Source organism: Triturus cristatus, chromosome 10 (genome assembly GCF_964204655.1).
Source record: "Triturus cristatus chromosome 10, aTriCri1.1, whole genome shotgun sequence".
Lineage (NCBI taxonomy): Eukaryota > Metazoa > Chordata > Amphibia > Caudata > Salamandridae > Triturus > Triturus cristatus.
The window spans coordinates 1,102,385,309-1,102,410,466 of NC_140593.1; the positions used below are offsets into that span (position 1 = coordinate 1,102,385,309).

Consider the following 25,158-nt stretch of genomic DNA (forward strand, 5'->3'; position numbering starts at 1 on the left):
AGGTCGAGCATTCGAGACCTCTTGTGTATACTTTAGTATATACTTATATGTGTTTGTAGTTTGTGGGCTCTGGAGATCAGCCCTAGGACGTGTCTGCTTCCGCTTAGGGACTTTTTTTTCCATTCAATTGCCTCTATTTATCTGTCTTGATAGAGAACAACCAGCAGAGGTCAGTAAAATACCAGAATTGCTTTCTGCTGAGGGACTTTCTTTATTAAATTTTTCTGGCAACTGCCTCTATTTAACTTAACATAGAAAACGACCAGCAGATTTCAGTAAAATACTAGAATCCCTTTAGCATTCTCTAGATTCCAGTCTATAGAAATTGTCTTCCACGAGCACCCATAGACAATAATATTTTTTTCAAATCTTGCATTTTCAGTAATATGACCACATAAGGCCCTGATTTTATATTAAAAACAGAACTTTGGACTGTACCATTTCCAGCTGAAAGGCAATATTTCTCTCCATGTGTTCCCATACCTGGCATGTCACGCAGTTTGGTTCTTACTTTCCACCATGTTAAAGAACAGTAGATGTTTCAGCACCCTGGCTAATGTGCTGCATAGCTGAATACATATAAGGTGCCAAAGGAGAGACCGATTGCATTGCAAATGCGTGTTTTCTAGCTGTAGCCAGTACTCTGCTTTTTGAGTACAATAATGACGTACAGCAACACCGAGAGCTTCTTTTGCTATGAACTGGTGTTTTCAATTGGTGACACTTTAACCCCTTCGACGCGCTTGACGGAACGGTTCCGTCATGCACGTCGGTTGGGCTGTGCTTATGACGGAACCGTTCCGTCATGGCCCCGCCCGCGCACGGAATCTTCAGCGTGGCGCGGAAATCCGCGCCGCGCTGAAGGGGTTAAAGGAAGCTCTTAATCTCATCTCTCTGAACTCTCATTAAAACGAGGTTAAAAGGGAACTACCCCGACTGGTGTCTTCCTTTTCTGGCTTTGAAAATAAAGCTACTTTAAAGAGACGTTGCTGACACATTTTTTCATATCTTTATTGCACTTTGTTACCACGTTGCAAACAATTTCACAAAAACGCTGCAAAAGTAAGCCTAGAGCTGCAGAAAACAGCCTTTCCCCCCCAAGATATTTATATATTTACACAAAAACTATCAAAAGCAAATTTGGAAAAAAGCAGCAGCTGTGCTACGACTGTCTAGAAAGTTAAAGGGCCGCTGCTCGCTCATGGATAAATAGTACAACTTTTCATTTACGTCACTTTGTGAAACCAACATTCAAGTATTTCTCTCATTGCACAATTATCAAAATTCGATTTTGATTAACTATTACCGTTTCTCGCTTATGTTATTTTTTTGTCATGTCTTAACCCTTTCAATGCCGACTTGCTGACAAAGCATTCACTTTAACACTGTGGACAGTGAATGAAAGAGGGTTAACACAATAACAAGTGGACTATCATCGACAATAACTTGTGAGCCACAAAACTATGCTGTCCTTTTTTGACATTTTGGTAGGCAGATCTGTGATCCATTTTTTTTTTACATATATATACCATATATAAATACAAAATATTTAAATAAAGGCCTCCTTGCTATACAAAAAGGACAGGGTATGCTTGCCACCCAACTAAGATTGAATTTCAGTGATATCAACTTTTGACAATTTCCTTATAGTCTAGTGAGAAGATGGTGCATCATACTAGATGTAAAGTCTTTAATAATCTAATCCTTCGTGTAGCCTAAACAATACCTACTTTGGGAACAATTATATCTTAATTCTGAATTCATTGAATTCACAAAGTAGCCGACATAGTCCTTTGCAAGACTGCGTTGTCTTCGAAGCACACACCGATGTGGTCCTTCTGCGCTACTACCTCTTAGACGTAACCGTGTTAACATGAGGGTCCAAGTCATTTTCGACCACGTTGTCGAAGCTATCTTTTTCCACACAGTCATTGATAGCTTTGAGGACTAGCCGTAGTCGCCTGTCCATGGCCTCTAAATGTGGTTGGTAGAGGATGGGTGCCACCTTGTCCGTCAGCAGCGATTCGGCCATCAGGTCACTTAGTTTGTACTCTTCCTTTGCCAGCAACTGCAAACGCAAATAAGTCGACTTCCTTATTCTGAAAAGGGGAAGAAAGATACAGAGATCAAGAATTTGTCAAAAAGAGGAAGAAGAAATTTGACAATTCAGCAGTAAATGTCATAGTTCTTTCTAAGAATCTTCCGCAGACCACAGCATACACTGAACATTTTTCCAAGAATAGTGTGTTGGAATATTACTATGGACTATCAGCGTAATTTTAATATACTGGTCCAAACTCTAAACACCTCTTTCAGAGAATTTCGTCATTTTTCTGATTTTTATTGAACCACAATATCTATAGTAAGAAATTGTGTGTGTGTGTACAAGCATCAGGGCTATGTGTAACATTATTGTGCATGTCATGTGCAAATGTTAATGTCTACAGCAGACCACTAGGTAATTGATAGCAGAAACAGTGTCTGGAGGACAGGGTACTGTACAGAGGCAGTCTTTGGTACAGGATGTCCCCAGGGAGAGATGTGGATAGACCTATCCTCAGATCAGAGGCTGATGGGATGCAGACTCCAGGCCAGATGTATCAACACTTTGCACAAGTGGAAAATCACCAAAAATTAGACAAACCAGAGCAAAGTTTTGATTTGTTATTTACTTTGCGGCACACAGCTTTATTTGAGCTAGAAAGTTGACTAAAAGTAGTGGCAACTAGCGATGTGTGCTACTTTACAGTACTTCACATCAAAGGAGCATCCCATGGGTAATTGCTATGCAACTATCTATGGTTTTTGATGTAAAGTCCTATCTACTAACATTTGTAATCAGGCATGTGCAAAATAGGAAAAAGCTTTTTTCTCTAAAGTGTTCTCACTCTGCATGTGTGTACAGCACACATGCAAAGTAGGACATGTTTTAATGTAGTATTTGATTCTGGGAGAATACCTTTCTAACACAAAACATACACTAGGCATCATACACACGCACACACACCTATGCAGTAAGGTGCAAAGGTAATCCAACTGTGTACCAGTGACTGGGAAGAGAGCAGTAGCACATCTGAGTGTACATGATACCATCCTGCTCTCTCCCTCTCATGCACCACAGGGCAGCAACTTTGGTTGCTGAACTGCTTTGTGTGACACATTAGTAAATGTACTGCTGCATGCCTCTGCATTCAACCAGACCATAAAGCACCACACGGAGAGGTGAACGTTTAGAAACCAATCAGAATTTGACAGCCTGTAGAGATTTGGGAGGACTGACAGATACTCTATTTGATAAAGAATGATGGTATAGAAGATTGAGGGCCAGATGTACGACCCTATTTTGCATGTGCAAACAGGTTTGAGAATCTAATAGGGCCATGTACAATCCCTATTTAGCGCGTCACAATTTGTTTGCGACTCGCTAAATAGGAATTGCAAGTTGCTATTAGGAAGGGGCGTCCCTTCCTAATAGCGAGTCAGAGGCCTATGTAAGAATGTTTTGCAACCACTATTGTGGTTGCAAAACACTCACAATTTACCGCACTCTTCAAGATGGTGGTAAAGCACTCGCAAATGGGATGGGGTCCCGAAGGGACCCTTTTCCCTTTGCGAATGTAGGGGAAAATATTTTTATGGGGCAGGCAGTGATCCCAGGGACCACTACCTGCCCTTAAAAAATGAAACGAAAACATTTCAGTTTTCTTTTTTTAAATGCATCCCGTTTTCCATTAAGGAAAATGGGCTGCATTTAAAAAAAAACTGCTTTATTTAAAATCAATCCCAGACATGGAGGTCTGCTGAGCCCAGCAGGCCGCCATACCTGGGAGGGCCAGCCATTCCTAATCGGGTCGCAAATTGCGAGTGTCTCATTAATATGCATGAGGCATGCAATTTGCGACCCCATTAGGAATCACTAACAGTGCCTCAGACACTGTTGTACATGTCATTTAGCGACTCGCAAATTGTGACTCACAATTGAGCGCAATTTGTGAGTAGCTAAATTACATGGTCGTACATCCAGCCCCGAACTTATTGCATGCTGTCTGCCATGTGAAAGACAGATGATACTTTATCGTGGACCATTGTATGCAATATGGCCAATAAATTACCAAACCCTTTACATCCTTAAATATTTAACAATCAATGCTAATATCTTCACTACATCTAAGTGCGCGTTGTCTACGATCACTCATTCCTACTGCAGCTTTTATGTAAATTGATGACAAAAGACCACTCAAGCACATTTTTTAATCATCCAGCAGTTTATCACATCTTGAGCATGCCACGATCCTGAAGAAGAGCATTTTCAGTATTTACCTACAGCTCCGAAACCCATCATGTAAATTTAAAATGGCACATTTATGGTTATGTCTGCAAAATACTGAACCATGTATTAGTGCAGAAAAAGTTCTGACACTGACTACTATTTATTTAAAATTGGATAATAATATGTTGTATCTGTTTTCAATTTCGGTGATGTGATTAATTGTGACAACTGCATCACCTTATGCTTTTCTTTAAAATGAATAATCCAAGAACTGTTATGGATACTACCATTTTATTGACAATCTTAAAGTGCCTGCTAACCCTTATTTCAGTGAAACTATTATGTGGCCACTAGGGTTCTAATCTATGCATACTCTGGATATTCACTTTTGACCCTCTGGGACAATTATTTTCAGTCTATGTGACAAAAATTATAATTTTATGTTTAATCATCGACATAGATAATTAGGGGTTATATCGCCCTTTAATATTCTTTGGAGACAGAGATGGTAAAAGGTTTCAACCTTAATTGCACCCAAAGTCTACACCCACTTGACTTTTAATGTTATGTATGAGTTATGTGTGAATACATTGAAACCATTTAAAAAAAAGTTTGATTTGTCTCTTAAGGTTTGATTTGTTTCTTATTATGGGCCTTACTTAGGATTGCATTAAAATACAATTCATCAGCTCCTGGCAGATGCAGTGAATCTTACATGGTAAGCATCACCAGCAGTGAAGTTACTAGCTATGTACTACAACAAGCAGTAGTAATTACACTGGGAATACATTTGTAGGAAAGTAGGATCTGCTTCTATGGTTACCCCCACTTTTTGCTTGATGTGATGCTGTTTCTGACTAGTCTGACCGGGATCCTGCTGATCAGGACCCCAGTCTATCTGCTTTCTCTCTAAATTATTGTGTTAGTACCTATGTACAATCCCAAAATGGATACTGGAGTACCCTTATCAGACCCTAGTATATGGTACTAAGGTACCCACGGCATAGGTACCCCAGAGGTCTCCCATGGGCTGAAGCATGCATTATGCCACCCACCAGAAACCATGCAAAAGGGAACTACAGGGCTGCCATTGCAGCCTGTGTAAGTTGGTGCTTGCACCACTTACTTAAGATATAGTTTACCTATATCTAAGGGTCACTGCACTTAAAACCTATGTCACCCCATAGCAGGCCTTTGCAATTCTAAAGGCAGGGTAGTTGGTTCTAAGTGAGAGGGTCCCCCTGCTTGCGCAGGACACCCCTGCAGCCTATGGAGTCCATTCTCCCGGGTTGTCAGTGAATCAGCCATATCCTATATAGAGGGGCAACGTGTAATTATGTGATGACCATCTCAAAACTGGCCGCAACAAATCCTATCATGTTTGGTATCAAACATGTTGGAATCATACCCCCATACCATAAAAGGTGTGGGAGGTAGGATTCTACGCACATCATACCCCCACAATGTATATGGTGTGGGAGGTATGATTCCAAGCATTGGAAGAGCCCTCCGTTAGGCTCTCAGTGTTCCTAGTGCCAAGCTTCTAGACCCGGACAGCACAAAATGGTTGCTGCTGACCAGAGACACATTTCTTCCCTCCTGCTGCTACTCGAGCAGAGGAAGGTGGAACAATAGGCATCCTGTCACAGGGAGGTGTGAACACCAGCCAGACAGGATTCAGGATTAATGTATTAGGACCGGGTGGGTGCGCTTGCCAGCGCCAGAATGTCTGCATGAGGGACACACTTAGTGTCCCCATGCATTGTCCAGTTCAAAACAGTTCTGGAAGCCATTGCCTCCGGCTCTGGTGCTAAACTGGACAAAGGAAAGGACATGGGAGTAACCTCCCCCTGTCCAGACCCTCCCCTGGGAGGGCCCCCTGAATCTCCACAACCCTTTCCCTAGGTTACTTAATGGCTTACCTGGGTGTAGGTCCCTAGATTCGTCATGGGATAAGATTCAGATCACACACCACTGCTCTTCTACCGTCTAGGCACTCTGGATTTCGCTGGACTTCGTTTGGGCCTGACTTTGTCTCCCTTCCAGTCTGCTGCATCGTCTGTGCCTGTGCATTATACAGGAACCTTCCAAGGCCTGTGAAGCATCAAAGACACCTGAAGAAATCTCCCTTGGAGTGAAGGAGCCACTCCCGTGCATCTGCAGGCACAGCAACTAAGTCGACTGGTCTGCTGAACCTGAGCTCCTCCAGACTCCAAAGGCTCTGCAACACAGGTGGTGGTTTTTTTATAGCTCCCAAGGCCTTCCCTACCCTCTCACCAAATTTGAGGCCAGTATCCCTTGTGGGGGTTGCAATAACTGAACCCCTGTGCACAGCATCAACTTGCAGTTGTAAAGGCTTGTTGACTTTTTTCTAAGAAGATCTTCAGGCTCCAAGTAGCCCCAACTTCGAGCACCTCCAGTGACTAGAATCTACAGCCACACCATATCGTTTGCATCGTGTCCTGCATCTTTTGGTGAGCTGCTTGAGGTCTTCTTGTGACTCCAGTGCCTCCAGCCTGTGGGTCCACTTGAGGGTCACACTTGTTCCTTTTGGGCTCCCCTGATTGCTCGGGTCTTCCTTGACTTCCCTGCTGTTGGTGAGTCCCCTGGACCATGCTGGTCCCGACATTTCTCCTTCTTTGATTCCTGCGTTGGCTGCATTTGCCAGGGCTTGTTGGTGACCCCGCCAGCCGCCAACCCCTCAGCACTTGACATCCTTCGTGGGACAGCTTGTGCACTGCTCTTGGTCCTCCTCAGCATCACCTGGTCCTCACAGCTGCAGAGTCAAGACCTAGTCATCCATCCTGCAACACCCGACATCGGAGGGCATTCGTCTTCCAAACTCTCCTGGTCACTCCTGAGTGACACAGGCTCTGTCCCCTCTGCTTGCAGGTACCTCTCATTAAGATTCCGTCCCCGGATTCCACCGGACACTTCTTCCTTCTTCCACAGCGGCACTTTCCTGAAGTCCTCCATTGGGTTCGATGGCGGTTTCCGACACCACTTCACACCTATGCACCCGGCTTCCCTGGTGTGGGTAACGTGGGTAGTAGGGTTTCCACGGGTGGGGTGGCTCTCCAACCTTCTGTCTTCCACAGGGTTTCTTTAGGGTCCACTGGGAAGGGTCCTTAATCTTTACAAATACAAAAGCGACTTGCACATAGAGTTGCACACTGCACACGCTCTCCGTGGGGTCCTTATCTTCTCACCTTGGGTGGTTCCTTGGGGTCCCAGCACCTCTACGTCCTCTCGACCCTGTCCTGATCCAAGTCATAGTTCTTATACCACTTTCTTAGTAGATGGTTTGGTCCTCCCATGGGGTCCACAGTGTACTTTGTGCTATTTACTGTGTTTCTTTGCTTAAGTATTGTTTGCATTTTGTTTATCTCCGTGTTGGAGCTATTGGAACCTACTAGAGAGTATTATATGATAAATGTATATTTTTATACATACTTGGTGTAGCTCTTTTCACTTAATCCATACTATAATATTGCATTCTGGTAAAACAAGCTGCTTTACACTCCTTCTGGGCTAAACCTGAAGTCTGCTCTCCACAGCTGCCACTTAGAGAGCTTGCTAAGGTTGTCTAAGACCTCTTATATCACCATAAGGATTGTCTGGACTGGCGCAAGGTGCCCACTTACATTAGTGGACATCATATACCGGACAAGCTTCTCACAACATTCCAAGCCGTTACTCTTGCCAATGGTGAATTTACTGCATTCAAGAGAAATGGGGAGATTTTACACTACCACAAACCTTGAAATTAGGTCTGAAGTCTTGTGCTACTCTATAAAGTGGGAAACAGATATTTCCTACTGAATGATGCTTTCAATAAACAGATTAAAATAAGAAAAATGAGTAGCTTTACAATGAGACTCATACAAAACTAGCATGTGCTGCTACAAGGTGGATATGTGCAATACTATTTGTGTATTGCATTTTATTGCATGCATATCTTGCATACAAATAGTCGTTCTTTGCATTTTTACCATTACTTATTGCAGTAGGTTATCAGTGGACTTTAGTAAGTGGACTTTAGTTTAGGATTGTGCTAATTTACGAGTGTCAAATGCTTGCATATTTTTTCTTATTCAAAACTTTAGAAAGTTTTGGCATTGCAAAAAGTGTGCCTTGTATAAAACCCCCCTTCACAGGATAAGAAAACATCTCACTGCTGGTAATGGTGATACAGGGGAGTAGGTGGACTGGCGCGGCTTGGTACTGAGTTCACTTCGCACATAGAAGAGACTGAAGACCGGCCTCCTGCTCCAAAATCTTGCAAGGATTGACTGTACTGCATTGTGGTCTGCCCATATGCCTCTCATTTTAACTAATCCAGTTTGACCCACCCACAGCCCAAATCATCACCTTAGACCTTCTTCAGTACCTCCTACTTATTGGCTGTGGTGAGGCTGCAGACTACTCTGATCTACCCCAGTATGTCTTGCCTAAAGGACCTACTGGAGCAGGAAATCATAAGAGAGAGACTTGGACATTAGTTAGTTTTTTTAGTAGGTCCTGTGCATGGAGTAACATTTGGAAATATCAGCCATCTTCACGAAGGCTAAAATTTCCCAAATTTGTCAGAGCATAAAAATTGCCCACCACTAGATTATTTTTTCCGTAGATTGGCAAGGTGGTTACCATTACCTAAGAGGGGCATGATTATTTATGCAGGGAGAGCATAATTTAGCAGCATTCTTGTGGAAGCAACCATGGAGTGGATACATCCACGAGTAAATGGCATGTTTTGGACTGGCGCCCTCGATATTGACGGGCTCACAGGACATGTTATGTCATCTTTCTGCTCGTTGATGCATTTATTCCGAAACACCACTCCTCTATTTCACTTATTATGTTTACCTTTGTAATATTGCTCAGTTGAACTGGGTAAGAAGCAGAATAACTCAAATAATCAGTATTTCTGTTGTAATATATACATGTTATATACTTCAAACAATGTGGGTTTAGTGCTGACTTTTCGGTGCTGTTGCCTGATGAATCTTCCCTTGTGGAGACTGCACCTCAGGTTTGCTCACCATGTATGGAATAGGAACAATAGATGTGGTGGGCATAGGCCATAGGTCTCTGCACCCCTAGCGGACATGACATGCAATCGTTTGTTGAGGGATATCTGCTCATGAGTATATTGACTTGTTTTTTGTTAACCTGTATGTAGAAAGATAATGTTATTAGAGGTGCATTTATTTATAATCTTTTGTTGTTTAATGAAATTTGTGATACGCTGTTGTCATCCCACAGTGGTGTACTATGTAATTTCCCTGATAATGCCTTGTGAGCCAAATAAGAACTTTTTATTTTTAGGGACCTGGATCTTAAATTCCACTATAGAATGTCTGGAAACTGTCATAATAATCTTCTCTCTGTTTTATCACATGTGAAATATACGCCTTTTTCTAAAAAAAATAATGTAAAGTGTTTGCCATTAAAGGCAAACTTTGCCTCCTACGTCAATGAAAATGATGCACACCACGTCATCGACGTTCAATGGATGGTGTGTTAAATACACCATACCACCTGCAAACGCACCTGCAGCATTGATTCAAAGGCACCAAGATGGACAGCTCGTCGTGTGAATACTTTCCATACCTGTGAAAAGATAAAACAGTTACAACACATGAGGAAAGGTGGTTTGATTTGTCACCTGCAGCACACATATATCACAGCAACAGATATATTGAATTTATGGAAAATGGAGCGTGAGGATCAGCGATACCAACAGAGTAAAATTAAATCTGAGATCAGAGAAAACATGAGTGGGAGGAGCTGTGAAGGAGGCACTCTTGACTTTGAGATCCCTCCTTATTACTTCAGCTCCAGGCCACACATACACAGATAAGCAGGGACAGAGAAGCAAAGGTTCTTAGAAATTCAATTGTAATTTCACAGACTGAAAATTGAAAATGTGTCCCTGTTATCTCCCTACAAGCACTGAGAAGGTGAGAAAATGAGAGAAGGCTTTGCTTGTCCCTGCGGTCTGTGAGTTTGAACATTTCTACACATTAAACTGAAAGTATAGTTCATCACCTGCGATAACTTGCAACAGTTTTTGTCGACTAAGGCCCCTTTGGAGCCATTTACAAAGTTTTGATAAACTACTTTTGCAAAGAGCAGGATAAATGACGTTCTATGTGGTGGAAATAAAAAAAAGGTTATGTATCGCGGAAACTTATAGGCGAGGAGTGAACAGGAGTTTTAATAAAACTTTGTCCTGGGGCAAAAAAGGGCAATTAGACTGTAAATCATTCTTCTGCTTCAACAATACTGTGAGAGCAAACACATAGCAAAAGTTCATATTTCATGAATGGTTTAGCTACAGGTGGAAAATTAGGCAAATTAATTATGGAACATTTGATAAATAAACGTAATGTACTTCTTCGCTTACAAATCATTAAACACGTGAGCAGTGATGTTTACCAAAGAAGTCCCTTAATAACCTTTCTTTCAATAAATAAATCAAATTGGTTTTTTCTAACATATGCAGTAAAAAGAAACATATTTTCCCTCAAGCATTTATATATTTCTCATTTCCCATTACATAAACGTTTCATAAATATTGGGACATGTGTTTACTCCACGATTTAGCAGTATATGATACTGTTGCCCCCATTCCCCCTTACAATAACAGAAAACAAATGGTGGAAATGGACGTGTGTAGTATAGTGAAGTATTAGAAATAATGCACGATTCAGAGTCCGGTCCGTTATGTAGTATGAATGAAGATTTATTTTCCATAAGTTAGAAGGTAGGGAGCCCACGGCAGAGGACCTGACAGCTGTAGAGTCAAACCGCAACTGTCGTGGGGAAAAGAACTAGGAATGGAATGACGGAATAAAGATAATTAAAGGAACAGGAGTGGATAACAACATGTGACAAACTATGAGTAATGAATAACATAAGGCATACTACATACCCCCCTCACATCCCAATGGAAAAAAAATAAAAAAATATATATATATATATATATATATAAATAAACATACAGATAAATATTAATACAAAACATAATCTCTGAGCTTGATGGGTAGCTTGCAAACGTGATGGTTGCGTACATTTTCATCACTAACAGAAGGATGGGTAGGTGAAACAACTTGTGAGGAATTTAAAGGAGGATTATAAGTAGATAAAGTGGGGTTATTGGTTTAAGTAGGAGAAATGTCAAAGCTGGGACCAAAAGTGAAATCCGAATCATTTATAACGTCCCTGTTAGCATAGACTTTGTTGAAGATATGAACTTGAGATTTAGACATTTTAACAACACTGTTCTTACTCCACCATCCTCTGTTCTCTAAAAGAACCGAAGGTTTAGTAACTTTGTTTACCCGAACAGGTAAAGTAAATCTAGACTGACCTTTACAAACTTTAAATGGTTTTTTGATGAGAACCCAATCATTAGGTTTATAATCAGTATGTTAAAATTTAGAATATCCATCATTATATTTCTTTTGTACTAACTGTTTATCAGTAACAGTTTCCTTTGTCATTTGAGGGTCTGTCAATATGTTTCTTTTCTTTTCTAAGGCAGAACCTGCTGCTAAATTCTTGAACTATTTCAGTATGAGTTTGGAATTGGCTTCTCTGCCTCTAAGAGCTTTAAAAGGCGTACCGTTAGTAGTGGAATGTGATGTATTGAGATATGCCCAAATCTTACTTTGTAGGAAATCACCCACATCAATGTTGCAAGCTAAAGCAGTTTGGACTCCTTCTTTTATGAACCGGTTCGCTCTCTCAACCAATCCATTTGAAGAAGAACAATACAAGGCAACTTTGAGATGTTGTACATCATGACTTTTTAAGAAATCAGTAACTTGATTAGACAGAAAATGTTGGCCATTGTCAGTGACAATATAGTTAGGAGTGCCTTCAATTTTAAAAATGTTTTGTAGAAACAATATGACTGTGGAGGAATTTGCTGCATGTACAAAAGAATAGTAAATCCATTTTGAATGGTAGTCAATTGCAACAATGCAATATCTTTTCTCAGATGGGAGTAAGGAGAATGGTCCTGAAAAATCTACAGCTATTTTATCCCAGGGGAGATCTGGAAATGGCACTGGGAATAAAGGTTTTTTGTTAGTCTTCCAGTGTTTATCGGAAACAACGCAGGTGGAACAATTCTCTATAAACAAGCTTACTTGTTTATCTAAACTTGGCCACCAATAAATGCTCTTAAGTTTTTTGCAAGTTACAGAGATACCTAAATGACCCTCATGAGCAAAATTTATGATTTTGTCTCTTAGAGAAGTTGGGGGAATGAAAAGACCATTCCTGACACAGACTCCATTTTCAAATGAGAGTTATTCACTGATTTGTGCAAAGGATTTTAGTTTGTTGCTAAGACCTTTAAGATTTGGTCATTTAGTTTTAATGTAGATTTAAACTTTTTTTAGGGTTTTATCTAGTGACATAGCAGATGCCCATTCATCTTGAGAAATTTTGTTAGAACATGTGGCAATGGCATCAATTAAGCCAACGACACAATCCTTACAAAAATGATCTTCACCTTCACTACAATCAGGAAGGGGAATACGAGAGAGACAGTCTGCTCGTAAGTTTTTACCGCCTTGGATGTACTTTATAGTGAGATTGTACTCCTGTAATTTAGAGAGTAATCTTACTAATCTTGCAGAAGATTTGCCTAAACCATTTCCAAAAAGTAAGGAGACTAACGGTTTATGATCGGTAAATATTTCACAAGGAATGCCCCAAATGTAGGTCTTGAATTTTTGGACGGCCCAGACAATGGCAAGTGCTTCACGTTCAATAGTACTATAGTTGCATTCAGTGGATGTTAAAGCACGAGATGCAAAGGCAATAGTACTCTCTTTCCCATCTACCCACTGGCCAAATACTGCACCGATGCCTTTTTGGCTAGCATCCACAGACATAAAAGGACTGGCTTTTGGGACAAAAGGATGTAGTGCAGGTGCATTTATGACTAACAATTTCACTTTACTGAAACATTCTTGAAGTGTGTCATTCCATATGAATTTGCAACCCTTCTTGATAAGGGACCTCAATGGTTGTATTATTTGTGCATAGTCAGGCACAAATCTGGCATAATACTCACAAAGGCCAAGGAAAGAACACAAAGCGTCTTTATCGGTAGGAGGGGGAGCATTACGTATGGCTTCAGAATTGCAAAATTTGGGTTTGATGCCTTCGTTAGAGATCAGATGCCCCAGGTATTCGACTTCACAAACTAGTAATTTGCATTTGTTGGCTTTAATGGTCATGCCTTTATCCTGTAGGATTGCAAATACTTTTTTGAGGATAAGTATGTGTTCTTCTTCGGTTTCTGTGTGGACTAAAATGTCATCTTGAAATGCTGCACTTGATTAAATTCACCAAAAAGGTTGTCCATATGTTTTTGGAAAACACTCGCAGCTGATGCGAGGCCAAAAGGTAATCTCAAGTATTTGAAGGCACCAAAAGGTGTCACAAAAGCAGTGAGTGGTTGAGAATTAGGTGAAAGTTGGATTTGATGGTATGCTGAATGCAAATCGATAGTAGAGAAGAAGTTAGATTTTCCAATGTTGGCCAACATTTCGTGGATATGCGGTAAGGGATGACAATCTACAAGGATATTTTGGTTAAGAGATCTAAGGTCAACACATAGACTAAGATCGCCGGTCTTTTTTTTCCACAAAACTACCGGAGAAATCCATTCAGAGGCATCTAGTGGGGCTATGATGCCTTCGGATTGCAGGTTGGTTAAAAGGACTTTGAAGTCATCTCTTACACTGAGGGGAATAGGCCTTACTTTGTGTACTATGGGAATAGCATTTTCTTTAAGTAAAATGGTGTGTTCAAATCCTTTAACAGTACCCACGGAATTCCTAAATACGTTGGGAAACGATTGCGCAAACTTATCAATGACAGAATCTTGATCACGGATGGATAATATGTTGGACGGCAAATCACCTAGAACAATGGGAGGATCTTGTCCAGGACGCAGAATGATGCCTAATAGGGCAAGATCTTTCCATCCGATGATATCCCTGCATTTAACGGCAACATAAATTTTGGTTTTGATCAATCTACCTAAACACGTGAGTGTGTCCCAAAAATAACCCACTAGATCAATATCTTGTTCCCTGTTAGACCTGGCACCTTGGCGTGAGTTTCCCTTCCACTTTTTGATGGTGTGCCTCGATTGTTTTGCTGGTGTTGTCCGCTCAGGGCACTGCGCCACGGCTAATCCGTGCCGCAGTGCAAGTGCTCCCTAGGTAAAGTGTACCTGTAATTGATGTCCATGATTGGTTTATTGGATTCACTGTCAGTCCCCAGTAAAGTGCACCAGGGGTGCCAGGGCTCGTGAATGCCAATGCCGCTGGTGGGCTTGCAGCGCTGGTTGCGCCACCCACAGAAGCGGCCTTGTAATATGTGTCTAGGGTCTGCCACCGCAGACCCTGTGCGCGGTCCGGGACCGTCGCGCTGACTGCGCAAGTGCCCCCACTTGCCAGTCCCTAAACCTTCCCTTACCTACATATTAGCCACCCCTCTGGTAGGCCCAAGGGCAGGGTGCATTGTAGGCATAAGGTAAGACATGCCCTGGTGTGTGTGGCATGTCTTAGTAGTGAATTACAGCCCTTTCCGTTCTTCACTATTGAAGGCTACCTGCTCTCCATAGGCCAGAATGGGCTGCTGGGATCACGCCAACGCTGTGACCCCAGTGGACTCAGAGAGCATGGTAGAGTGTCAAGTTTGGTATGCCTGAACTCAGAATAATAAAATACTTCTTGTAGTCAAGTTTATTTTAATATCCTGGGTTTGTAAATACTACTTTTAGAAAGTTAGTATTTACTGACCTGACCATCTCAGTCCGCCTCTGCTGTGTGTGTGTATGTTCTGCCTAGCAACAGTAGGAGCAGGGTGGGGGGATCCCCAGAGACAGGTTGGCTGCCAGGTGGTGGGTAGAGAGAGTACACCTGGATGGGTGGGAGGAGTACACCTTGACTCTTGAATAGACCTGTGCTCTGCCACCACAAAGCCGGCGCCACCCCCTGTGGGGCGGCTGATGTCTCTGCCCTGCTGCTGAAAGGAAAGAGCAGAGTCACCATAACAAAGTGCTCCAGAACTGGACTGAGCCAGGCCTAGGCCCCCTGGCGCTAAAGAACAAAAGAATCATGGTATAACAGTAGGAGCCTGGCTCCTAAGAAAGCAGAATCCGGTTTACCACAAAGAACCTCTGCCCGACTAGAAGGAGAAGAAGACGCTGGAGGAGCTGGCCTGCTGCTTGCCTTGCTGAGAAAGGAGAGGAAGAGACTTACTGAAAAGACTTTGCTACTTTGTGCTTGAACATTCTCCAAGGGCTTGATCTGAGCTTGCCCCCTGAACTGAACCCCAGGACCAGTGGGTTCTCTGTGCTTCTTGCTCGTCCTCCAATTCGAGCCGTGTGTGCATCCCGCCGGAAAAGAGACTGCGCCCCTCATCGCCCCTCCTAGGGCCGTGACACTCAGGAGCTCGCCTGCCGCAATCCCGTGAGAGCCCCGCTCCGTCCGGAGCCGCTCTCTGTCCCCGGGCCAGGCCGCCTGCACCCCTGTCACCGCCTGCCATTGGAGTGCACTGAACGCGCTATCACCCCTCCTGCCGGAAGCCGTCCGACGACTGTGATCTACGCCGGGTCATCCAGCTGCACTGACCGTGCCCTGTGACCCCGCTTCGCTATCCCCGGACATCTCAGGCCGCGCCGCCCCCGCTGTGGAGACCCTCCTGCACCGCCGTGCTAAAGGGTCGCTGGCCGCGCCTGCCTACGTGCCCACACCTGCTGATTGAGGACCCAAGAACACTTCCCAAGCTGAGAGTCGCACCGACCTGTGCCGACTCTCCACATCACGAAAGAAGTTCCAGTATCGGGCTCGGGGCCCGCAACGCCTTATTTCCCCGTTCGCAGGAACCGATCTCTGTGAGTACTGGAACTACAAGTAAAGAGACTACGAACTATCCATTTGAAGCTACGAACAACGAACATTTGCCCGCTGTACAACCTGGTGGCATAGCGAAAACGTTATTGGTCTTGTGATAAATCTGCTGAGATATATATACCTTATTTTTACATAAAGAATCGTATTTTTATATATATCCAAGTCTGGTGTCCGTTTCTGGGGGGATTGATGTATTTACTGTGTGTACGATTGTAAGTGCTTAACCAACAACGCCTGAGGAATCGCCTTGGCTGCTCACGCCACGCACCTAGAGGGTGAGCAAGGGTCATTCGCGAGGGGTTATCCTGCGCCCTGACGTGGAGGAGAGGGTTCCTGCTTGACACAAGGGCAACCTTGCGCCAACCAGAGATCCCCGACTTCCCCAAATGCTTTTGGGTTGATGTCAGGAGGAATTAGTGGTGGGTTGTCAGGCCACAGTTTATAGAATGTAATATCTGCAAGAATGGTGACTGGGGCACCTGAATCCACCATGGCTAAAATAACTTTGTTATCAATGGAAATATCAACAAACGGCCCTTTGATGGGCTTACAAAACACTCAGGTACATCAATAGTGACCACAATATTGGTAAATTGAGAAGTGCAGTCTTGAACCTCAGGGGAATCAACAGTAACATTAGCAATTCTGATTTTGCCAGGATTGCTGTTAGGGTTATTGAAAGCAGTGTTTGATCTTTTTTTACATACATTTTGAAAGTGTCAGAATTTCTGGCATTTAACACATTTTTCCCTAAGGCGGGACAAGACGGATTGTTTCCAATGTGAGTTTTTGAACCACATCGGAAACAAATTATTTGCGGTTTCGCAGGTTGGTTTTTAATGTATCTTCTCTCAGAATTTTGTTTAGGATTTATAGCACAAACTGTGTTTTCTTCAGAAACAAAATTCATAGTTTGAGGAATGACCGGTTGAGTATTGTTTTGTGTAGAGAATTGAAGGGGTTGGACACTGGACAAAACTTTGGATGTAACGATCGACCTCTCAATACTTTTTGCGATATCGATCGTTTCAGCCAAGTTAGGATTACAAGATGTGAGTAAACGTTCTTGTATTTTCTTTGAGAAACAATAAAACACAAATTGATCTCTTATATATGTGTCAACATTAGTACCGAAAACACATTTCTCGACTAGAACTCTTAAACTTGCAATATAATCTTCCACTGATTCCTCTGAGGATTGTTTGCACATTGCAAAATTAAATCTTTCTAAGAGAACACTTGTAGAGTCTGAATATTGCTTTCCCATGCGTAATTTAGCCTCAATGAAAACGTTCCAAGTAGCATCTTCGGACACAGGTGCAGGGAAATGTGGAAGGTTTTCAAATACTCTCCGCCCAGCAGCACCCAAATGATTAAGCAACAGTGCTAATTTCCTTGAGGGTGTGTAACTATCAGCATCAATTGCAGTCAAGTAATTTTCAAAATCTTTTAGCCATTCTGCCCATTTTAGTTCTGGTTTCCCTGGTTTCTGTAGGAAAGGTGCAGGTTGGATGACCCCTTGAGCAGTTGCCATGGAGATGCTTGTTGTAATAAGTTATGTTGCTGGAAGGTTAAATAATATAGTATGCACTAAACAGTAGGATAGCTGTAAGTCACTTACATGTGGTTGAAAAGGTAATATGCTGTCTTGAATTTCGAAGAAATGGCACAAAGACTGGAATGAAAATTGGCAGAAGAGATGCAGGTGTGTGAATCACCGAACAGGGCGTCACGCAACCGCTTTGGTACGAGGACCGGAGTGAAGATTCTTAGAAGAGATGCAGGTGTGTGAATCACCAAACAAGGCATCACACGATCACTTTGTGATTGCCAGGATGAAGTCGGAACTGACAGGAAACGACTTGTGAACTTACATAAAATGTCCGCTAACGTATGACGTTAACACGCTCCCATGATTCTCTGCGTTCCACGTCATTGCGCTAGACCAAACTCTTATGCTCTGTGCTGGTGACGTCGGCACGAAATCCACATTCCTCTTCCAGTCTCGTTCTCACGGTTGCGAAGGGAGAGGCTGGAACTTATGAGTGCGAGGGATGACAGCACAAAGGTGAAGATCAAGAGTTTACTTTTGAGACTTGGGTGCACGCATGAGTAACGGTGAGAATATGATCGTAGCGGTAACGTCATGAAATATAGGAAAGTTTCCTCTATTAGAAGGAAGCTTCTGACCCACCTTAAAAAAAGCGCAGTTCTGATGGGCCGAGACAAACAGGTAGAAACCGGTGGGCTCCAGCAGATCAAATCCAGTAAATTTCTTAATTGGCATACCCCACTCCTGGTACCAAATTGTAGTATAGTGAAGTATTAGAAATAATGCACGATCCAGAGTCCGGTCCATTATGTAGTATGAATGAAGGTTTATTTTCCATAAGTTAGAAGGTAGGGAGCCCACGGCAGAGGACCAGACAGCTGTAGAGTCAAACCGCTACTGTCGTGGGGAACAGAACTAGGAATGGAAGGAACTTAAGATTCCAATGACGGAATAAAGATAATTAAAGGAACAGGAGTGGATAACAACATGTGACAAACTATGAGTAATGAATAACATAAGGCATCCTACAGTGTGTTACTTTGTACAGCTTTAGTGCATGGTTTCTGTATTATATTCAGGGTCACTGCAATTATGTGCCAATGAAGGACCAATTGAGTGGACAGGTTAACTAAATCATTTAGCAAGAAAGGCAAATTAAGTAGCACAATAAGGCACTTTCTGTGACTGTATCATGTCTCTCACATTTATCCCACATTAATTCTTCCTGAGCAAAGGATCCTTCTCATCAGTACCTCTGTAGTACCTGAATACAGTAATCAGAAATCAAAAGGTGACAAGTTAACCTTTCCAAAGGGCCTGCCATTGCGTACCAACACATGTCTCTTTTTTAAATAACATTTGATCCTTATGAGTTATAAGCACAATTGTTCTGCATATTTTTTCCTAAACAAACTCAAAGACATGAACAAATTAAATCTCTTGTGTCTCACCAAAATGTTCTGTCCTACACACTACTAAATCTTCATTCCCGCATATCACTATAACCTCACCCAATATCCCAGCCAGGAACTTCATCACACATTTCTATTCTAAGATCAACCAATCTGATATCTCTCCTAACAGATTATGTCAAAATATTGTACTCATGTCTCTCTCATCCCTGTCCATTCTGCCATGTTTTCTTATGAGATTTGACTGCTCCTCCAATATCCTCACCTTATTTTCTTTTCAATTAATTGTTCAACCTCACTTCCTAGTTCAGGCCTACCTTGGTAATTCCACTTCTAATATTAAGAAAGAAAATCAGGCCCTTGTTCTCTCTCCAGTACTATTGCAAATGCTGGAATTGTTGGTCCTCAAATGACTGACTCATGACTTATGCTCCTAGACCTTTCTCCTTCAACTGGATTTCCACACTTTGCTCTCTTTTACAAAAGCTCTCTACCAAAATATTATCACACCTCTACACCAAAAAGCCTATTGTGCATAAAGTCCTCCTTGACCAGTCTGCTGTTTTAGACATTGTTGACCACACAGTTTATTACATGTCACTGCTTGCATGCCTCTCATATCATTAAATGTCTTTAGTGCCCCTGGAGAAACCTTTGTTTGAGGCCAGGGGATGCCCAACCAAGCATCAAAAGATACGGGACAAATGGATTAACCAATTGGGGTGATGGGGTCTTTAAGTCTGTCTTTTTATTTCGATATACTTTGCTAAGCAATGTAGTCCTGAGTCACTATGCATGTACGTACATAACCACTGCTGGCATTCCTGAAACGCCATTAGATGCTGATCAAAAGTGCTGTATTGTTATTATTTATGTTTCTCCAAAAACCAATAAAGTTGACTATCAAAAAATAACATTTCTTTACTGCTTCTTCCCAGTTTCATGGTGCTTTGTCCAAGCCTTGTGCCGCCATTTTCTTCTGAGTGTCCTTAATTTCTGCAATAGGTTATCACAACAGCACTTGCCAAATTGTCTTCTCCTACACAGAGGACAGGTTGATTTTTCTTCCCTTTCCATCTTTCACTTGTCATCGCTACACTCATATTTTCAGTTGCCCACATGGATATCTGCTATAGGACGGCCTCTCACTTTTGCTTCACTTATTTAAAATGAAATCTTCTATTTTTCTCAATCCTATGATACTGCTCTCCTGGCCTCATTGGTCTTGTTTCCTCCAGATAACCTTACCACTTTTGTCTTAGCAAAAAACTTTGGGGTACTTATTTGTTGAGAAACACAGAAAACGTTGTCTCTACCACGGCCTACATTGCCAAAATGTTTTTTTTTCAGGTGGACAAATGTCACAATTTAATAGAGTATATGTTCATAAGAAAACCTGTTCACGTGTACAGAGGTAGAGACAATTTTACATTTTAAGGATTATAGTTCCACTTTCAATTCTCTACTTAATATTCCAAAAGCATCTCCCGTGCAGCCTTTTCTCAGAATTTGTTTTAAAGTGTTAAATTCAATTTATTTAGAGTCTTGCTGTATGATAAGTACATACAGGCTACTTGTAAATCAAATTATTTCTCTAGTACCCTCCAGATGTAGCTGGGCTGAGAATTGTGACAAGGATTTTCATTTTTAACACATAAATAGATACCCCAGTAATCACATACTCGGAGGTGAAATAATGCTCCTTACAAAAATTACATGTATTAAGACAGACCAATGCTTGTGATTTCTGTGGAAATATGTCGAAGGTTAGATAACAAACAAAAAGAAAGGGAGATCACTGGATACATTTTGATTCATTTTAAATCTAATAATCAAGCAAGGGAATGCTCATCCATGATAATGTGGAAACTCTGGCTAGACATAAGTATGCGAGGATAATATGTGTATACAACAAGGGAATCTTTGGATTATACCAGAATCCTGATAGAAATATCAGGTAAGATTTGATGTGGAGGACAGCTCATGATATTTGTCCACTTCCGCTCTGGCCATCTCAGATGTGCTCGAAACATTTTCCAATGTTCTTCACAGTAGGTGAGTGAAATTAAATAATAGTTCTCTTGCATAACCTAAGTGCAATCTGGGTCCCTACCATGATGCTGCAGAGTGCACTGTTGTAAATTTGAAGGAAGCTATTCCTCAGTATAGATTTAGTAAATTAATATAGGGCATTTTAAAACATACCCACCATATCTGAAAATGAAATCTTCATCTTACTTGCTTCATTCTTTTGATGACATAAGTAGGGGAGCTTTTTAAGGCTGCCTAGAATACCTTTGAGATGCTCAGTGCATCTAGGAGAAGTACGTGAACAAAACCGATTGAACAGGATGAGGATCATCTACAACAGCAGCAAGGAGCTTGAACAGAGTCAATTTACATGTACCCATCCACAGGCAGACATGACCCTGGTGCAAAACAGACCTACAAATTGGCTGACTGTAATTGTAGTTTGACCCAGTGGAAGTATATTATACGTGAAGGTAAATTCTTCCTTGTCATGGCCACAAATCTAGTATTCTGGGTTGTTACAGCAAGTGACCTACACATACCTGAACTCTCTGTGCTCAGCAGCACCAACTGTTGGGCCCTGCTTGTGTCCAACATGCGTGCAGCTCCACCACTTTCTATTTTTTACAGGAGCACATGTAAATGTAGCATATTGTCTCAGTCCCTGGTGATCAGCCTAACAATGATAATCTCCTGGGTTTCATACTCAGCTCATTCAAGTGAGAGACATCTTTTAATGCTTTTCAAAATTGACAAAGTATTTCAGGATATATATTTACCCTCTTCCATTATCTAAATGAATAATGAAGGTCTCGTTGCCAAATTTCTCAAATGTTTCATAGTGATGGCGATCCATATTTCCTAAAACAATAAAATATATTTCATGAATACAAATATTAAGCTTCAGATAGAAAACAATTACAAACTTCAGAAAGGTCAAGTAGAAGCAATGAAAAGAACAGTCAATGCTCAAAATAAAAGTTTAGTGGGATAAAGTACTCCAGCTGCACCGAGTGTAAATTATAACGATATTGAAAGTCACTGACTTGTTCCATGACCATATAAAGCTCCCTCAAATTCAACGTGACTAGCAATACCCGTTTCATTTCCATTAAGCAAACTCGATTTTCTTATAATGCAGTCTTTGAGTGGATTGTATGAACAAAACTGAAGACCCCATCACAGGTGAATGTGATTCCATATAAAAGATGATATTGTTTGATATGCATACACCTCCAGGACACTTTGTGCCACAGTGAGCGTCATGACGCACAATCATCATCGTGAAGGGCCTGTTAAATCGGGACAGACCCAGAGTGAGAAGGTGAGAGTGGTGCTGTAGTGGTGCTGTAGTGCCATGTCATGTGAGGTAGCTGATATCAGAGGCCAACATTTCTTCAACGGTAGTTTGAAAAGGACCGGAAGGTGTGGGAAATGGATTTTGTTGGCTGTGACCCTACTGGCCAGTTCTGGATGTTGTGGTAGGTGAATGGGTATGGCCCGGCATGAGATTTACACCATCTCCCCCAGATTTTCAAGGAGCAGCGAGAGCTCACCGGACGCTGCCGGAACCGCAACGCTTTCCAAGGCTCGGGCCCCTCTCTCGGGGTGAATCCATTCCAGGGCACCCTGCCCTTCATAAAGAAAAGAGACCTCTCCCTGGGGCTCCCACCGGCTTCTCAGGGATCGTTTCCGTTACCGCACTGGACACCGCGAGGGTGCCCGTCTCCGCCACTCTGGGTTTGGGGATCTGAACCTGACTCCCTTTCGATCGGCCGAGGGAAACGGAGGCCATCGCCCGTCCTTCCCAACAGTGATCGCCCATCTCTTAGGTCCGACTCACCCATGTTCAACTGCTGTTCACATGGATCCCTTCTCCACTTCGGCCTTAGGAGTGTTGCAAGGAATTACCATTAGTGTAACCGATGAACGTACTATGTCACTGGTGTGAGAAGTGAATTTTTATTGTGGGTCAGTATTATCCAGGATAACAGTATATTCGGTTTGAAACAGCCAACATGTATTTTAGTTAGGACTTTTAGTCCTAAAGCTGTCTCAAGAGATCCATTTCTTGGCAGGTCACAGACGTTACTGATCTACATACATTTCAATAATATTGCCATATCAGACACTGTTGTGAGTCAGCCCGCGCTAGTCATAATTCACTGAAATGTGGGGCTTGCAGACCTGTGTATAGTTTCATCTGTGACCTTGAAGGAAACACTTTATGCCTTGAGAATGCTCACTGACCAACAGGGCGAACCCAAACATTTGGGCTCCTTTCAACATTACAAAGAATTATCCTGGATAACACTGAAAGACAACAAAGAGTCACTTTTCACCGCAGAGTGGCGTATGATGGTCATTAAAGATAATAATCAATAGCAGCACTGTGTGCGACAGCCACCTGCTAGTCTGTATGTGCTACCCCCTTACAGATCCAGATGATGAGGACAAGAAAGGGTAATGTTGAGCCTGGCCTGAGAAGACGGAGCAACAGAGCTCACATAAACCAACTCGGCATTGCAAACTTATGACGCTAAGGAAGCTTGATGGGAGCAGGTGACAGGCCTCATGCAGCCCTACAAGCACTTCCTAATCTTTTGGACCCCACGTCACTCAGACATCTTTAGTCACCTGTAATCTTTACAGGAGGCAAGTAATGACTTCTTCCTTAATAAATGTGCTTTTGAAATCTAAAAGTTCCTTTTGTAAGAAAGTTATTGCCCGATTTTGAGGGGGAATATATAATCTCCCATGCATCATTCCATTTATACACTGCTTGCAAATCTAAATATATTTAAGGCCTGGGTGAAATTTAAATTACACCAGTGTAATTTGCATAATTCCAGAAACTTCAAGCAACGGTTGCTATACAAAATGTCCAAAATTCTGCATTTATGCCATGCTACTTAATTCATTGTAAAGGTATAGCAGGGGAGTGTGGGAATATTTGCAAACAAGCAGAATGCCAGCATCTTTTGCTCGCAGCACTTGTGTGTTTTTGCACTATATTGTTTGTGTGAAATATATCCTCCATTAAAAACTTGACACACAGACACATTTCATCGCAAAATATAGCACCATATTGCAGATTTGCATTCCTTGTAATTACTCATAACTTCACATACTTCTCCTGCAATCTCTCCTAAATATGCAAAACAAATTACAATTTCATGCCCCAAGTACCGTTCAAGTATCCCCAAGAACATATGATAAATTATTCCTTGCAGCCACATTTTTCAAATCCAAATTCATGAAAATCATTGTAGGTACCACATTAGCAACATCATACTAACATTGATATTATCAATGTACAAGATTATCCCTCATGAAATGTCTCCTCACGAAGATCGTATCTAAGTCATATGTAGGTTATTCTCTTTCCTAACTTCACAGCTCCTATCCACTTCACTACACGCTCACAGGTTGATTTCACACTGGTTATATTTGAAGAACACTGTCACCTCCTGGTCCTCACAGTTTTAGGGAACTAAATATTCATTGCACTAGTAATGAAGGTAAAAAATATTCATCATCTACAATCAAACAACATCCCCATAAGAAAACACATAAAAACGTATCGGGGAAACTAAACAAACTTCTAGGTTTGCAATTATGGAATGACTTGACATCCGACTACTAAACCTTATATAATATGACACCTTACTGGTAACTAAGGAGGAGCTTCATGCAAATACATTTTACATCAGTATTATTAAAGCAGAACTATGGAGGTGATTAGTGACAAGACTATTTCTGCATATTTGTTGTGTTCCATTTTCTTGTGTAATTGTTGGAAATGGCCCTTTTTGCAGGGTTATCCCCAAACTTTTTGCTTCTTCCTCCTTTATTTTTTCTGACCCGTGGTTGTTGGCAATAGGACTGTGGGCACTTTACCACTGCTGATCAGTGCTAAAGTGCATATGCTCTCTGTATAAA

The 25,158-nt window shown here is 41.9% G+C and overlaps 1 protein-coding gene across 1 annotated transcript in view; it reads right to left on the reverse strand.

Moving 5' to 3' along the window:
- Nucleotides 1-990: 990 nt before the first annotated feature.
- The window catches only part of FAM20C (FAM20C golgi associated secretory pathway kinase), a 305,193-nt gene continuing 281,025 nt past the window's right edge, over nucleotides 991-25,158 (reverse strand). Inside the window, exons 8-10 of the mRNA XM_085629328.1 lie at nucleotides 21,996-22,077; nucleotides 9,824-9,883; nucleotides 991-2,099 (exon numbers count right to left, since the gene is read on the reverse strand). Of these exons, the coding sequence (XP_085485454.1) occupies nucleotides 1,847-2,099; nucleotides 9,824-9,883; nucleotides 21,996-22,077 (395 nt within the window). The 3' untranslated portion in view covers nucleotides 991-1,846. The remainder of the gene's footprint in view (nucleotides 2,100-9,823; nucleotides 9,884-21,995; nucleotides 22,078-25,158) is intronic.